The sequence below is a fragment of the Podarcis tiliguerta genome (assembly GCF_965153285.1).
Source record: "Podarcis tiliguerta genome assembly, chromosome: 2".
Taxonomy (NCBI): domain Eukaryota; kingdom Metazoa; phylum Chordata; class Lepidosauria; order Squamata; family Lacertidae; genus Podarcis; species Podarcis tiliguerta.
This window is the reverse complement of record NC_139535.1, coordinates 16,148,407-16,165,986: the sequence shown is the minus strand read 5'-3', so window position 1 is coordinate 16,165,986 and position 17,580 is coordinate 16,148,407. Positions and strand designations below refer to the sequence as shown.

General features: G+C 44.3%; 2 protein-coding genes and 3 long non-coding RNA genes across 6 annotated transcripts in view; 2 read left to right on the top strand and 3 right to left on the bottom strand.

Moving 5' to 3' along the window:
* LOC310671217 overlaps window positions 1-17,580 on the bottom strand; it is a 61,523-nt gene that overhangs the window by 27,585 nt on the left and 16,358 nt on the right. The window lies entirely within an intron of this gene.
* LOC310671097 overlaps window positions 1-17,580 on the bottom strand; it is a 57,885-nt gene that overhangs the window by 27,254 nt on the left and 13,051 nt on the right. The gene's annotated exons all lie outside the window — the stretch shown is intronic.
* Window positions 1-17,580, top strand: part of LOC310670835 (uncharacterized protein) — a 43,163-nt gene that overhangs the window by 12,537 nt on the left and 13,046 nt on the right. The window contains exon 2 of one of the 2 annotated variants that reach the window (XM_083426621.1): window positions 16,411-16,433. The exons of the other annotated variant lie outside the window; for it this stretch is intronic. The gene's annotated coding sequence lies outside the window, so the exon portion shown is untranslated. Of the gene's footprint in view, window positions 1-16,410; window positions 16,434-17,580 lie in introns of those variants that run through there. 2 annotated transcript variants of the gene reach the window in all.
* LOC310671196 overlaps window positions 1-17,580 on the bottom strand; it is a 42,837-nt gene that overhangs the window by 12,856 nt on the left and 12,401 nt on the right. The gene's annotated exons all lie outside the window — the stretch shown is intronic.
* The window catches only part of LOC310670859 (uncharacterized protein), a 29,387-nt gene continuing 12,263 nt past the window's right edge, over window positions 457-17,580 (top strand). Inside the window, exons 1-2 of the mRNA XM_083426670.1 lie at window positions 457-521; window positions 3,688-3,850. Of these exons, the coding sequence (XP_083282796.1) occupies window positions 3,751-3,850 (100 nt within the window). The 5' untranslated portion in view covers window positions 457-521; window positions 3,688-3,750. The remainder of the gene's footprint in view (window positions 522-3,687; window positions 3,851-17,580) is intronic.

Sequence of the window (17,580 nt, the reverse complement as noted above, 5' to 3'; positions counted from 1 at the left end):
TGTGTGAGAGAGAGAGAGAGAACCTTCAGGGAGAGCCCCCCGTTTCTTATTTGCAACTAGGAGGAATCAGCTGCAATACCCCCACACTTGACCCACCGCTTCCCTGACTGCTATCTCTCCACCCGGAACCCCAATTATGGGTATTGCATTGCACAACCCTCCCCCCAAAGCTTGCTGCACCCCGAGGCGCTTTGCACTCACCGGATTCCTTGCAGGACAAAGACAGTGGAGGATGGCAGAGGGGGCGGGTCAGCTGTTCTGCTTAAGCCACGCCCCCTTTCCCAAGTCAGTATCCAGGTGCAACCTCCCTCTAGCAGCTTGCACTCTCTGCCTTTAGTCTCTAAGGCAACGAGCATATGTTCCTTCAACTGGAAGCCCAGGTTTCCTCCCTCCTCTCCCCATTGGCTGGGTACTGCAAGGCTTTCCCCTGACAATTATTCCCGCAGATATCCTGCCTCCCAGGCGGGGGCTCCCATCCCCGCCCCCGCTGCCCAGGGTCGCCGCCATCTCCAGGATTTCGGGTGAGTGCAAAGCCAGCGGCGGGGAAGGAGGGAAGGGGCTTGGCAAGGGGTGGGGGTCCAGGATGAGAAGCCCCGGGACGGGGAGAAGAAGAGAAGGGAGGAAAGGGAGCTGTTTCTCTTCATGGGGCCTTGAAAGGGGGGGGGGGGTTTCCGCTGTGGAAAGAGAGAAGCTTCCATCTGGTGCAAAGGGAGTTGCAGGGAAGGAGGCGGGAAAGGCGAGACGGTTGGGCATTGCAGACCAGCCTCGCCATAGTAATAATTATATAAACAAATAAATGACATTTATAACCCCCCCCCCCCCATTTTCTGGGTTTCCCCAGCCACTCTGGGCGGCTTCCAAGAAAATAAGAAACACCAGAAACATCCAAACATCCAAGTCTTCCGTTTTGTAGAGGAGATGGGGACATGGATTGCTGGATGGCAGAGGGAGAAGGAGGAAAAGATGGAGAGGAAAACAAAGGCAGGGGGGTCCTGGCAGGAAGAAGGAAGGGCTGAGGCCTTCTCCAAAGCAGCTCTTTGTTTCTTGAACTCCTTGCATAAAGTAGTGGGGGCAGGGCCGGATTGAGTTTTGATGAGGCCCTAAACTACTGGAGGTCATGGGGCCCTTTATATGTCCAGCTGTCCTTTGTCAACAGCAAATTCTTGTTGTTTTTTGTGTTGAATGTAGGCTGCATGGTAATTTATGGACCTAATAGGTATCTAAAACCATTTGCACATAAGAGTATGTATTTTCTCAAAGTAATTGTTGAACTGAAATACAGTTACGAAGTATATTAATAGTGAAATAATTATTAAGCTCTAACTTAAAATGATTTTGTTATTCATAACAAACTTAATAATGCAAACACATTGGCATTTGGCAATAACAAAAGTTCCTTTAGAAACACAATTTACAAAGACACCTAATCTAGTCCTAGAAACTTGCTATAATAATAGGTGTAAATATATGATGCAAACTACTACTAATTATTAATAGCATTATTAACATGAAATTAACTGTTATAACCTGTACAATGCAATTGGAGTTAATACAATGCATTTTTTTTATATAAGTATCAATATTACCATAATAATCCACATTCTTCATTGGGACAGCAGACCTTGGTACCCTGTTACACTTAGTGGGTGTAAAAGACAGTATTTCTAGTAATATGTCACATTTATAAATAATAGCAATACTATACACAGCTGTACATAAAAATTATTTTACAGGACTAATTGTATTAATGCATCTACCGAAAACCCATTCAACTGTATAATTTTATCATGATTCATTGTGTACTGTGTATAAAAACAGTACACAAACATGATCTAAATTACAGTACTTTCCTTCTTGCCTTCTTAATGGGGCCTTGAAGGTGGATTGGGGGGGAGTGTTCCGTTGTGGAAAGAGAGAAGCTTCCTCCTGCCCAGATCTGGCGCAAAGGGAGTTGCAGGGAAGGAGGCGGGAAAGGGGAGAGGGTTGGGCATTGCTGGCAAGGCTCGCAATAAAATAATACCCCGCCCATTGTCTGGGTTTCCCCAGCCACTCTGAACGGCTTCCAACAAAATAAAAAACACCCAAAGAAACCAAACATTGAAGTCTTTTGTGGAAATTGCCTTCGATTTTAAAGAAATTACCAATTTAAGAAATCACGTGGTTTAAATATGTATGTTGTCCTCGAGGTGCAAACACACATAGCATGAGCGAGCAAGCAGTGCTCCAAAGTGCTTCTCTTGTGAACTTGCCGTCTAAGTTGTTTACTAATGGCAAAGGCTCCTGTTTCCCAAATGGACAGGAGGGGGAGGTCTCTCCCCCACTTTTAAGCCCCCCACTCCCACCGCATGGAAGGCAGAGGTCTTGTTCATTCACAACATCAGTAAACCTCGTGTGCATCTGAAGTGAACCAGGTGCTGCGGCTCCTTCCCCTCTCACTGGGCTGCTGCAAGAAAAGGCAGCGGAGGAGGAGGAGGAAACAGATGGGTTTGAAGGCTCTTTCTGCCTCTCTCCCCTGAGCAGGGGGTATTTGCAGGGCAGGAGGACAGAGGAGGAGGCAGGGAGGGCAGAGGAAGCAGTGGGTGGACCCACCGCCTCTCCCAGGGGGTCCAGATGCAAGGAAGGAGCTTCCTTCTCCATGCAAGGGCCACCCATGTATTCAGAGCAGTCCTTATAGTCCACGGGATTTACTCTCAGGCTGTCGTAAGCGAGAAAATGGCTTATCTGCTGAGTTTACGCCAATAAAACTTAGAAACGAGAGGAGATAGGAGTTGTGTTGATTGCAAAGCAATAGGTTACAGTTGGATCGTTTCACAAAACTGCAACTCTGTCTGGTGTTCCAGGCAGTGGTATTTATATATGTCATGTGAAACAAAGAATTTCAGTTTCCACCAATCATATACATCAGGGATGTCCAAGCGGTGGATTGCAATCGACAGGTAGACTTCTGTGTTTTGGGTCGATTATGGGACCTTTGAAGGCCCTGCCCCTCTCCGCAATCACTTCTGCACATGCTCCTGTTTCTGTTTTTGCTCAGCAGTTCCTTGTTTTAATGTTTATTGTTGCCAAAAGAATTTAAATTTTTGTTATGTACCCCCCCCCCTTTAAAAAGTCCCTTTGGAGTTCCACGTTCCTCATATTCATCATTACCTCATTTTATTATAATACACACGCACAACAAGCACTGGCAATTTCTGCTGAATATGTTCTGATGCCTACCACGTTCTGTTACGTTGTTTTGGTGTGCATGTTGGGAACCTGTGTCACATGCAGCCATTTGCATCACATAGCAACTCATGTTCTACCTTTCAACTGTATCTTTGTGATTCTCCTATTAGCTGTATTTTTGCCCCTATTGAGGGGCGGCAACTTGCAAAATAATCAGTTTCATAAAGCACAGACTACCATAACTTCTGTATTAGAAGCACACTCAAGGATTTAAAGGGGTAAACATTATCACATTTATTGTGGCCCTTTGGGCAACTGCCACAAGGCCACTACTGCCCATACCATGCCAGCCTTGGGAAGGGAGACGGGACAGGCAGATGGAAGGAATTGCCAAAGGTGTTTGAAAACGGGTGGAGGCTCTTGGGAAGCGGGTGCCCATTAGGGGCTTCTACAGGGGCAACAGAATGTGTTGGGCAAAATCCCTGCAGGAGCTCTGAGACTCCATTTGCTTCTTCCTTCCAGGAAGCTACAACGTGCCTTGGCTTCTGTGCTCCTCAAGAAGTTGAACGTCCAAACCTGGTCAGGATGGACGGAGGAAGATGGACAGCTGACCTGCTCAAGCTGTCTCCTGCATCCCTCCCTACGACCTCTGATCATCCCCTCCCGGGACCCTCGGAGAAATCTGGTGAGTTCCAGGGGAGAGGAGATGGGGACATGGATGGCTGGATGGTGGAGGGAGAAAGAGGAAGAGATGGAGAGGAGACCAAAGGCAGGAAGGGGAAGGAAGGAAGGAAGGAAGAAAGAAAAGGGTGAGGCTTTTTTCAAAGCAGCTCTTTGTTTTTGGCTGGAGGCTCTGCACATAGGATTGGGCACATGAAAACCAAGGGTGGCCAGTATTATAAGCAAATTGTGTGAACTTGCCAGTCTTACAGACAGGGGTTGTGTGTGAGAGTGGGTGAGTGGGATAATAATTTATAGAGCGCCTGTAATTCTGTCCCTCCATAAGCTTACATGGAGCTACAGTGGTACAACCTTGGTACAAATTTCAAATTAAGTGTACAAAACCAACAAAGAGACTCATGGGCTTAGCTCATAATACATTTATGAGCCTTTAAGGACTCCAAAGATGAATAAACAGAAGCATAGTTAATCTATGGACTTCTATCCTACTGGAAACAGTGACGGCCAGCAACTTGGATATCTTGGGGGGAAAGGATTAGGCTGGTGTCTGTGCTCTGCCCTCGTGGTCCTAGGCAATAATGCTTCTTAATACTAATTTCTGGAAAGCACAGGAGGGCAGAGGGCTCTTGGGCTGAAATCTTGCTTGCTGGTTTCCCCCAAGCATCTGCTTGGCCACTTTGAAAACAGGATGCTGGACTAGGTGGGCCTTTACCCAATGCAGCAGGCTCTGTTTAGGTTCTAATATATTGCAATATTTTTACAGTTACATGTGGCATAAGAGCACTTCCGTTTTACTTCTTACTCGTAGGAGAGACTGCTATTGGAGCCTGAGATCATTTCCTCCCTTGAAAAAGAAAAAGACAGATGTGTCTTATAGGCCAGTTCCACCGTAGATCTCTACTATAAAATGATGGTGCTCTCTTAAGTGTGAATGGAGTGATCATGGGTTTCTCTTGCCATTATCTCATCTGCATTCCTAAAAGTTTGGAACATGGAGAGGACAGTGGAGAATGGAGAACGCGTGAAAATAAGAGAAAGTGCACAAGGGAATTGTCGTGTGTTCAGTTGCTTTCTTGTCTTTCGTAAAACTCTAACAGTATTCTCTCCTCCCCCCCCCCCCCGACTCCCAAATAGGTGAGGAAGAGGATGGTCAGAATTCTATGGAGGCATCTGTGTATTCATTGGGAAGAACAAAGAAACAATTTAAATGCAGGGAATGTGGAATGTGCTTTAGTCACTGTGGAAGAATGAGGATACACCAACAAACTCACACAGGAGAGAAACCATTTGAATACATGGAGTGTGGAAAGAGCTAGAGTTGTAGCCGAACACTTGGAATACATCAACGAAATCAAATGAGGGAGAAACAGTTTAAATGTATTGAATGTGGAAAGAGCTTCAGTGAAAGTAGAAACCTTAGAATACATCAACGAACTCACACGGGGGAGAAACCATTTGAATGTATTGAATGTGGAAAGGGCTTCAATGAAAGCAGAAACCTTAGAAAACATCAACGAGCTCACACGGGGGAGAAACCATCGTTCAGTGCTTAGCATGGGAGAGTGCAAGGTACAAGGCTCTCAGGCCCCAATATACTAGGACACCAGCACCAGCATATAAAATTGGGGCCAAACTGGTTCAGTTCCCCCCCAAGGACGGAGGGGCCATTCTTGTCCAGCTGAGCTTGCAGGTAGAGGTAGTCCTGCTGGTTGAGGTTGTGGGCGCAGGTGATGTAGGCTGTGAAGAGCAATGCGAGGAGCAGGCAGGGAACGGCCCAGAGGATGAGGTGAAACTCCAGGTACACGGGGTGATGCAGGTGGGAGAAGAGGCGGGTGGCACTTGTGGACTTCACGGCCAAAGGTTCCCCCATGCCCAGGCAGTGGTAGTAAACCTACGGAACGAGAGAAACACCCATTTGCACTGCAGACACACAAATCCTTTGGGGAAACAAGACACCATTTTAGACCTGCGTACACATTGGGCCTCTACATATTCACTAAGGGAGAATGTGAGATCTTGTTTTTGTTTTGTTGTCTGGACTGCTGAGACAACACTAAGTGCTTCTGCGGTCCCTGCCTTGATCAAAAATCCCTCAGAATTCCAGAGATGGAAAGAAGAGAATGTCCCTACCAGAGAGGAATGGCAAATTAAACTGCTGGACTATGCCAAAATGGCAAAACTGACAGTTATGCTCAGGAACCAAGAAGACCATAACTTTAGGAAAGGATGAGGGGAATTTATAATTTATCTTGGAGACCACTGTAAACAGATGAAAACATTAGCAGGGTTGAAATAACACTCGTAGCAAGTACTATGGACCTATATAAAATATGGACTATTGAAAAAGATGCAGTAGAAAAGGTTTAATGATAGGACCCACGGAGGGGAAGTCCAGAGATTCTGAGGAATCCCCAAATGTGGATGTGTGTGGTTGTATTGTAACTTATAGTTTTAAAATCAAAAAATTATTTAAAAATAAATAAATCCCTCAGAATTCATTCAAATCCAATGCACGCCCCTAACTGCTATCACTGTAAAGCCAGAGCACATTAAGAGCTTCCAAGAGAGAGGTCATGGCTTCCAAATTTGCTTCAACCCTGGGACCTCTCTTTTTAGAAATATTGCAAAACAGGAGGAAAGATCTTCTATCACCCTCATTGGTTGGGTCATTGGGCCTTGCTGAGCTGAGCCACCAAATACAGGACGACGGCCTCTCTAGATGGGAAAAGGGAAGCTGCGCGGTACCTGTTTGACCCCCATCAGCTCTGCCTAGTCAAAGATGAGGAGGATGCTAAAGATGACCAGCCAAGCAATGAAGTGGAGGATGAAGCAGATGAGAGGGACCCAAGTGTTAAGGGTTACAAGGGTAGCTATGTGTCCTCTTTTTTCAGGGGTAAAATTTCTATCCCAGTGGATAAATTTGCCAAAATCTCTATACTTTCTGGATGAGATATAGCCATAACTGATGGTGGAAGACTTGCTGTCCTCTTCTCTTCTCCTGCCAGCCCCCCCAAAAATACATCACAGCTTCGATAGCCTACATATAGTAGAGGTATTAAAAAAGAGAGTCATCATAAGCACCCTTTTTTTTTTGCTCTTCAAAACATGGCAGCCATAACAGCTCCAAGCAACCTTAATGAACTACAGTTCCCAGAATTCTTTGGGGGAAGCCATGACTGTTTAAAGTGGTATAGTGCCCTTGAAGGACAGAGATGCCTCAGCTTTTTAAATCTTGTTTGCCAAACTCATTTCTGGTGCCAAGCCAGGTCTAGAGGTGTGAGGCTGCATGTCTGCTGCCGCAACTGATTTCTGTATAAAATATACACCACGGTTGGGTTGAAACGGCACTCTTTACACTTACCTGGTTTGCACATGCTGTTAATATGCCAAGGGTAGAGAACTTCAGTCACGGGGGGGGGGGGGGCAAATGCACATGTGGTCTGTGGTCCTCTGAATTCACTGCTCTGAATCCATGGCTCTGCTTCGCCCCTTAGCCAGCCAGGATGTACCTTTCAACTCTTGGCAATGCCTCCTCCCTGCTTGGTAGAGGGCGGATTGTTGTGGGTGTATCAGATATAACTTCCTGTAGAAAGGCAAAAGTTGCGCTCCTTGTTTGACCCACCTTTGCCTCTCTCACCCTGCCCAGCCCTGGCATGTGGCCCCTGGAAGGCGATCCAGGAGGGAATCTGGCCCTTGGTCTGAAAAACAGTGGAAGCTTCCAAACTGACAGTTGCGCATGAGCATGCAAACCTAAGGCCTGCCCACATCCCACTGAACTATGCTAGGCTATGACTTCTGTCATTCCTGGCCATTGGCCACGCCAGTAGGGGCTAATGGGAGTTGGAGTTAAACTGACCACGGGTCTGGAAACCAAGCCGTATGAGGAATGGTTGAGGGAAATATGGATATAGTATGAAAAAAGCAAGACGTTCAGAGAGATGTTATCACAGCTGTAGGGCATGTGCACATTTCCCTTCCCTTTGATGGGATCTCAGCACTCGAGATGCTGCTTAGATTTGTTTATCACCCATCACCCCCCTCCCATTTGCTAGTGGATTCATTGCTACAGAATTCTTGTGTATATGGTTGCATACAGGTACTACTGGCAGTGTTGATCGTCTTCCCCCCCAATCACCCCCCATGCAATTATGGTGCTTTTCTTAAAAAAGAAAAAGGGGTCTTTTTTCTGGGGTACTCAAGGTTACGCAGTACCGGAACCTCTTTTCCCCAAACTGTTCAAAGTATGACACTTAGTGTAACAATTTCATGGTGATTACCGGCACCATATTTGCTTTAAAAAGAAGGCACTGAAAACGGGTTGCTTTTTAAATTTATCGCTTCATTTGTCAGGACTGAAAGCAAAGCAAAGAACTTCCCCTCTCTCCTTACAAATTAAAACCGCCTTCCACTTTTTTTCAGTATTTCCTGTGAAGAATATTGCTTTCACATCCGTAGCGTACATTTGGCAGGCATCTAATGTACATGGTTCCCCCCCCCCCCCCAAGATTCATGGGAGTGGTTGAATGGGAGGTATTCTTTGACAGGGCGTCTGTCTTGCTGCTGCTGCTGCATGTCACTGTTCACTGTTTCTGTGTGTCTGTGAGGAGAATACAGGACACAGGTGTTATGAAGGTGCAATAAGCCAGACAGAGAGTGGTCCCTCCGTATAATGTAAATAGAGAGACTTCCTTTCAGGAGATTTCTGTATAAAGAACACTTTGCTGAGGTGGAAGTGGGGACTAAGTGAGGTTGGAGTGGAACCATGTTGTATGAACATGAGAATGTAAAATGTGGTCCCCATTTAAATATTTATTAAAATAATTTATTCATTTACCTAGAAGAGTCATTAGGCTTTTTTTTTGCTGTAAACTGCTTCCTGCATTGTAAGAGTGGGTCATGAGAACCTTGATCCCTCCTTGAAGTACAATCTGAACCAAATGGGTGAGGCAGTAAAGAGTTTATTGATTACAATACGGTTCTTGCAAGAGGGAGGGGTCCAAAGTGGCTGATGTTCCCTATACTGGAAGCCCAGCTTCCCTCCCTCGTCTCCCCATTGGCTGGTCTTGTAAGGTTTTCCTTCCCCCAATTATCAAAGGAAAGGAAGGAGGCTGTGGGGGGGAGAAACTTCGCCTTCCTCGCCAGAGTCACCTGACTTCCGGCTTCACCAGCGGAAGTTTTACAATAGGGGCTGCTTCGTCCTAATTGTTGTTGTTGTTTAGTCGTGTCCAACTCTTCGTGGCCCCATGGACCAGAGCACGTCCTAATTAAGCCTCCTAATTAAACATTCGCCCCCCCCCCCGCTGCCCAGGGTCGCTGCATCTGCCTCCGCCTTCAGGATTTCGGGTGAGTGCAAAGCCAGCAGCGGGGAAGGAGGGAAGGGGCTTGGCAAGGGGTGGGGGTCCAGGATGAGAAGCCCCGGGGCGGGGAGAAGAAGAGAAGGGAGGAAAGGGAGCTGTTTCTCTTAATGGCGCCTTGAAGGGGGGGGGGGAGGGGTTTCCGCTGTGGAAAGAGAGAAGCTTCCTCCTGCCCGGATCTGGTGCAAATGGAGTTGCAGGAAAGGAGGCGGGAAAGGGGAGAGGGTTGGGCATGGTTGGGCAGGTTAATAATAATAATAATAATAATAATAATAATAATACCTGCCCATCAGTCTGGCTGGGCTTCCCTAGCCACTCTGTGCGGCTTACAACATAGATAAACCATTTGTACGTGCGTAAGGGGGCAGTTGTCGTTTTTATTTCTTACTGTGCTGTGCATCTGATTTTCTATTGTAAGCTGCCCTGTGATCTTCGGACGAAGGGCAGTATAGAAATGTAAAGAATAGCAGTAAAAATAGGAAGCCCTGTTGTGTTCAAGGGGGTGGTTGGGACAGAGTCTCTGATTAGCATGCATAGCAGGTCAGGCTAAGGAGGGAATAATAATAATAATAATAATAATAATAATAATAATAATTCATTACTTGCACCCTGCCCACATGACTACATTCCTCAGCCACTCTGGAAGGCTTCCAACAAAATAAAAAACACCGAAAACATTGAATACTTCCCTGTACAAAGCTGCCTTTAGAAGTCTTCCATTTTGTAGAAATGGCCTTCAGTTTTAAAGAAATGCCCTCTTTAAGTAATCGTGTGATGTAAACATAAACATGTACACTAGTGGTCAAAATTGTGGAAACCTTTTGGAAAAGTGTATTTCTGAGGTTTGATGACTCCTAACACCACTTTCCTTTTGAGTAATACCATAAAATTATATATCAATGGAAATATAATTTAATGAAAAATGTAATACAATAACTTTTATGAAGGATTATTTATTACAACAGCAGTCATAAAGAAGAAACGTTCAACGCATACAACAAAAGAGATATACAAAAATTCTCACCGTGTCAGTTAATACAGTGGTGCCTCGCAAGACGAAATTAATCCGTTCCGTGAGTCTCTTCGTCTTGCGGTTTTTTCGTCTTGTGAAGCACGGCTATTAGCGGCTTAGCGGCTATTAATGGCTTAGCGGCTTTAAGAAAAAGGAAAAAAACTCGCAAGAACTTGCAAGACGTTTCGTCTTGCGAAGCAAGCCCATAGGGAAATTCGTCTTGCGGAACGACTCAAAAAACGGAAAACTCTTTCGTCTAGCGAGCTTTTCGTCTAGCGAGGCATTCGTGTTGCGGGGTACCACTGTACTTAGCTGGGTAACCTTTAGCCTTCCATGGAGTAAAGTAAGCTTTTTAGTTCTGCAGCTGTAATAATGTGAAACTAAGATTAAATTATTTCCCTTATTAATTGGGTTTTATTGCTGGGCTGCTTCTGACTAACAAGTTTCTTTAGTCAGCTCCATAGATTTTTGATTGGGTTCAAGTCTGGGCTATGTATTTTGGGGCATTTACTTTCCCATTAATGACACAAATTTTGTCCACACCTCGTGCTGTCATACAGCCCCAGATCATAGCACGGACTGGGTGTTTCACGGAAGGTGCAGTGTAAATAGGATGTAGATCTCCTCCGATTCTCCTCACGTATTTCATGCCATCACTACCAAGCGAGATTTTGGTCTCCTCACTCCAAATAACACTGTCCCATTGTTCTGCTGTCCAGTTAACATGGGTTTAGCCCAGTCTGATTTTGTAGTGACTGCGTCTCCTTATACCTCTTCCAAAATTTAGAAATGTCCCCTTTGGTTAAGTTTCTGCCAATTTTTCTTCTAATATCTTCATAACTGTAGCCTTGTTCACTTAATAGTACTATTTTACATCCCTTTCTAGGTGACCAGTCAACTCTTTGCACCATTTATTTAATTTTATTATGTTTTACAAGCTCACTAAATGAAAAAAACCTCAACCAACTTGATAGCAATCGCACAACACATTTTTTAAAAAATTATTTTTATTGAATTTTCAAATTATAACAACAAATTTCCACAAATCTTAATTGAACAATTTCTATATCCGTATTTCTCCCCTCCCTCCTCTTTGGCTTCCCCCATATTTCCGTATTGATTTATTTAACAAATTCTATACTCTGCTGATTTTGCTTCTTATATAGTTGTCAAAACCTGCCAATGAAGCCATATCTTTATACTGACTTTTTATATAGTTTATAAATGGTTCCCACTCTTTTTTGAAATCAATGTTGTCTCTCTCATGTATTCTCTCTGTCAGCTTAGCCAGTTCCGCGTAGTCCATAAGCTTGGCTTGCCATGCTTTCTTTGTTGGCGTTTTCTGTTTTCCATACTTGTGCTAATAAAATTCTTGTTGCTGTTGTCGCATACATAAACTATGTCCAATTTCCCTCTCATGTATCATGATCTAAAATTAGAAGCAGGAAAGATTCTGGTTTTTAAACAAAGGGTTTTTTCAACATTTTTTCCAGTTCATTATATATCATTTCCCAGTATTCTTTAACCTTCTTGCATTCCCACCATACATGAAAAAGTACCATCTTTCTCTTTACATCTCCAACATATCTTGGATCCTGTTTTATACATTTTTGCAGTTTTTCTAGTGTGATATACCATCTATATATCATTTTCAAATACAGTGGTACCTCAGGTTACAGACGCTTCAGGTTACAGACTCTGCTAACCCAGAAATAGTACCTTAGGTTAAGAACTTTGCTTCAGGATGAGAACAGAAATCGAGCTCCGGCGCCGCAGCCGCAGGAGGCCCCATTAGCTGAAGTGGTGCTTTAGGTTAAGAACAGTTTCAGGTTAAGAACGGACCGCTGGAATGAATTAAGTACTTAACCCAAGGTACCACTGTAATTTTCTGTTAATGATATACAATCTGTAAACTTTACATTTGTTTTCATAAACTTTCCCATTCCTCCAACTGTATATTAAGCCCAACATCCGGAGCCCATTTTATTTAGGCCGATTTTACCTTCTCATCTAAAGTCTCTCCATATAGCAAAATGTTATAAGCTTTCTTCAATAATTTGGTATTTCCCTCCACAATTTCCTTTTGAAAGTTTGAGATAGTATAGCTGGACCCCCTTTTATTATCTTCTTTAAATTGCTCATTAATTTGTCTGTGATGCAACCAACTTTGTAAAGTACCTTTCAAGTTTTCATAACTTTTAAATTTCAAACCTTTCTCCTCTTCTATTAACAAATCTCTATATGTTGGCCACTTTCCTTTTTTATTACCCCTCCAGCTACACAGGGTCTGATCCTGCCAGACTTTGGTGGATGTCTCAAAAATTTCCAAGGTGTTGGATATTCAAATTGCAGAGCTTGTCAAAACTGAGAGGCAAGTATTTACAAATCCTGTTCTTTCAGCAAAGCAGGAATTTTAGGGTTAAAAATACATTTGCTTTTCACTCAGAGGCTGTAATGTAGATTTTGGGGGGCTTTCATCTCATTCATCTCATTTCATCTTATTCTCAAAACGTCTCTGCAGGGTTCTCCCCTGAATAGCGGAAGCACGGCTTCCATTTTTAATACTTCTCACTATGAAGTTCAAATTTAAGTCCAAATATTTTTAATTCCTCTCCAAAAGCTTCTTTTTATTTTACCTTATAACAGAAAATCTGTCACTTCAGAGAGCGGCTTTTAGGCTTTGGATATTCATGTGTGCCTTGGAGCCGACAGCCCACCTTGACCGTCTTCCCCTCCCCCACCCGCTGCTGATGCAGTTGCGGGAGCCGGTTTGACAGAAGACCTGGGGCTCAGCTGGACCCCGTTGGAGCCCCACTCTTCTGCAGTTTTGTGAGGCCTTTTCTTTTTTAGCCCTAAAACTTCCCCTCGGTTGCCTGAAATCCCCCTAAAGGCTCCGTCTTACTCGGACAACGCCCCAGGTGACGCCATTTCCTCCACCATCCAGACCGGAAGCCCGTAATCACCAAGTCAACTCTTTGTGCCATTTGTTTAATTTTATTACGTTTTGCAAGTTCACGAAATGAAAGGGGGAAAAACCCCAACCAACTTGATATCACATAACACACTGACAAATGTCCTGCTTATTTATGTCGTGATCCTTCCTAAAAGTTGTTGTATTACATTCTACTTTAAATTACAGTGGTGCTTTAAATTACAGTGGTCCGTTGTTAACCTGAAACTGTTCTTAATCTGAAGCACCACTTTAGCTAATGGAGCCTCCTGCTGCCGCCGCTCCGCCACAGCACAATTTCTGTTCTCATTCTGAAGCAAAGTTCTTAACCCGAGGTACTATTTCTGGGTTAGCGGAGTCTGTAAGCTGAAGCATCTGTAAGCTGAAGCGTCTGTAACCTGAAGTACCACTGTATCTTTCCGTTGATATATAATTTTATGATATTACTCCCCAAAAGGGGGGTATTATGAGCCATCAAACCCCAGAAAAACACCTTCTCCAAGGTTTCCACTATTTTGACCACTAGTGTATGTTGTCTTCTAGGTCCAAAGACAGACATCCACACACAGATAGCATGAGCAAGCAGGGCTCCAAAGTGCTTATCTTGAGAGCTTGCCATCTAAGTTGTTTACTCACGGCAAAAGCTCCTATTCCCAAAAGGGCAGGAGGGGGAGGTCTCTCCCCCACTTTTAACCCACCCCACTCCCACCGCACGGAAGGCAGAGGTCTTGTTCATTCACAATCCCTGGATCCACCGCCTCTCCCAGGGGATCCAGATGCAAGCAAGGTGCCTTGTTCTTCTCCATTCAAGGGCCACCCATGTATTCAAAGCAGTCCTTTGCAGATTAAGACTTAAGTTTAAAATAAGTACAAAAACCCAATAAAAAGACTCACGGGTTTATAGTGGCACCAGCTTTCCTAGTCAAGATTCCACAATATCAGACTGTAGCTCACAAAAGCTTAAGCCATAATACATTTATGAGCCTTTATGGGCTGCAGAAGATGAATAAACAGAAGCATAGTTAATCTATGGACTTCCACCCTACAAGGGACAGTGACGGCCAGCAACTTGGATATCTTGAAAAAAGGGATTAGGCTGGTGTCTGTGCTCTGCCATCGTAGTCCTAGGCAATAATGCTTCTTAATACTAGTTTCTGGAAAGCACAGGAGGGCAGAGGGCTCTTGGGCTGAAATCTTGCTTGCTGGTTTCCCCCAAGCATCTGCTTGGCCACTGTGAGAACAGGATGCTGGACTAGGTGGGTCTTTGCCCGATGCAGCAGGCTGTTATTAGGTTCTGATATGTTGCAATAATTTTACACTTGCATGTGGCATAATAACACTTCAGTTATACTTCTTACTCATAGGAGAGACTGCTATTGGAGCCTGTGATCATTTCTTAAGTGTGAATGGAGTGATCATGGGTTTCTCTTGCCATTATCTCATCTGCATTACTAAAAATTTGGAATATGGAGACAGTTGAAAATGGAGAGGGAGTGAAAATAAGAGAAGGTGCACATGGGGATTGACGTGTGTTCAGTTCCTTTCTTGTCTTTCCTAAACATCTAACAGGATTCTGTCTCTGCCCCAAACAGGTGAGGAAGATGATGGTCAGAATTCTACGGAGCTGTCTGTGAAATCAGTGGAAAGGGCAGAGAAGCCATTTAAATTCGGGGAATGTGGAATGTGCAATGTGCTTTAGTCACTATGGGAAAATGAGGATACACCAACGAACTAACACGGGGGAAAAACCGTTTGAATGCATGGAGTGCGGAAAGAGCTTCAGTCATAGTGGAAACCTTAGAACACATCAACAAACTCACACAGGGGAGAAACCATTTAAATGCATTGAATGTGGAAAGAGTTTCAGTCGTAGTGGTCACCTTAGAAGACATCAACGAACTCACACTGGGGAGAAACCTTTTAAATGTATTGAATGTGGAAAGAGCTTCAGTCGTAGTGGAACACTTAGAAAACATCAACAAACTCACACGGGAGAGAAACGGTTTAAATGTATTGAATGTGGAAAGAGCTTCAGTCGTAGTGGAACACTTAGAATACATCAACAAACTCACACGGGAGAGAAACGGTTTAAATGTATTGAATGTGGAAAGAGCTTCAGTCGTAGTGGAACACTTAGAATACATCAACGAACTCACACAGGGGAGAAACCATTTAAATGCATTGAATGTGGAAAGAGCTTCAGTCGTAGTGGAGACCTTAGAAAACATCAACAAACTCACACGGGGGAGAAACCCTTTAAATGTATTGAATGTGGAAAGAGCTTCAGTCGTAGTGGAACACTTAGAATACATCAACGAACTCATACAGGGCAGAAACCATTTGAATGTATTGAATGTGGAAAGGGCTTCAGTGAAAATGGAGCCCTTAGAAAACATCAACAAACTCACACGGGGGAGAAACTATTTAAATGCATTGAATGTGGAAAGAAATTCAGTGACAATGGAACACTTAGTATACATCAACGAACTCACACAGGGGACAAACCATTTACATGCATTGAATGTGGAAAGAGCTTCAGTCAAAGTGGAAACCTTAGAATACATCAACAAACTCACACAGGGGAGAAACCATTTAAATGCATTGAATGTGGAAAGAGCTTCAGTCAAAGTGGAGTCCTTAGAATACATCAACGAACTCACACGGGGGAGAAACCATTTAAATGCATTGAATGTGGAAAGAGCTTCAGTCAAAGTGGAAACCTTAGAATACATCAACGAACTCACACGGGGGAGAAACCATTTAAATGCATTGAATGTGGAAAGAGCTTCAGACGTAGTGGAACACTTAGAATACATCAGCAAACTCACATATGGGGGAAATTGTTTAAATGTAGGGAGTGTGGAAAGAACTTCAGTCAAAGCAGACCCCTTAGGAAACATCAGCTAACTCACACGGGGGAAACCACAGATGTAGGGAATGTGGAAAGAGCTTAAGACGGAGTGGAGACCTTAATATTCCTAAGCATATTCACACAGGTTAAAAACCATATAAATGTATGCAACGTTGCACTCAATGTTCACTATTTAATTTACGTCAAGAAACTCATAAAGGCAGAAATCAATTTTAAATACATGGAACCCGTGTGATGTTTTGGTGTTTGTATTTAAATTTGTATACACATATATATGTATTAAAGTAATGAAGGTCACATATACTTGATATAGAAAAGAAGTTGCAAGTTGTTGCTAGATTATCCGGGGGGAGAGTGTGAATCTGGAATGCTCAAGGTGTGTGATGAATCTGTTGAGTTTTGACCTCTGCCCATCACTTCCAAAATGATGGGCTGCCCTTGTCTTGTGGATCAGCATCTTTCAGGCTTCAGGGAATTGCCTTCCTTCCCCCTTGGTCGTAGATAATCAGAACAAAGGAAAAGGAGTCTTCTTACCAGTTACAAACTTTAATGATCCCAGCAAGGGCATAAAGAACCCGTCTTCACACAAATGGCGGTGCTCCCAATGAAGAGGTCCACCCCCTCACATCCCTAGTTACGCCTGCCACTTCTGCGTCTCGTAATCTGAGCTCGTTCCCTCTGTGCTTTCTGTCCTGCCACTTTCGCTGCTCTCCTTGACCTTGGGGAGAGCGGATGAATGCTTTCCAGAGACATTGAATCTGTTAACTCTCCCCCCCCTCCAGAGTTTCTTCTGCAAGCTGTTCCCCATCCAGTATTTCCCAGCTTCTGCCTTCTGAACTATGTTCCTCTGCAAATCACTTTTCCAAATCTATACAGTCCTCCTGCTCCTGGGAAGAATCAGGAGAGGGGGATTTTCCCACAAATGCCTCAGTGCAGCTCTCCTCAGCTGGGTCCCTGGTTAGGTTTTGGTTTAGGGGAGAAAGTGTGGGACTAGGCCGGGGGAGGGGAGGGGGGAGAGAAGGGTAGAGAAATAGAGGGGATGCTTTTTCCGTGCAAGGCTAGTTCGTATTTCTCCCGAGTACGCGCCTGTAATCAGTGAGCGTGCATTTAGCAGGAGAGCGTCCCTTTGTCTCGTAAGGGACAAAGCGTAAGATGCTTCAGGAGGCCCTAGAGCAAAGCGTGTGTATCGCACATGCACTGTGAGAGCAATGGTGGAGGAATAGCAAATAACTGTCAGGGAGCTTAAAAGGAGGCTGTCGTTTCGTGAGAGGGGGTGGGGGGAGGAGAGTTTTAGTGACGCTGAACAGGAAGAGCCAAGTGCCCCTACGGGATACATGTGGTTGCTACTCTGAGTTTGAAGATGGGCAGTGGGAGTGGCACATGCTTCTGCTGAAAGTAGATCTAGGGAAGATTAAGTTAATTGCAACCTTAAACACACTTGGGTCCCATTAAAGAGGCTGCTCATGAGGCCGGAGGAACATCGCCCGGCTGTGAGGTGTAAAGTCCACCACTCCCTGCAAGGTCTTTTCCACCTGGCCAAAGGGGT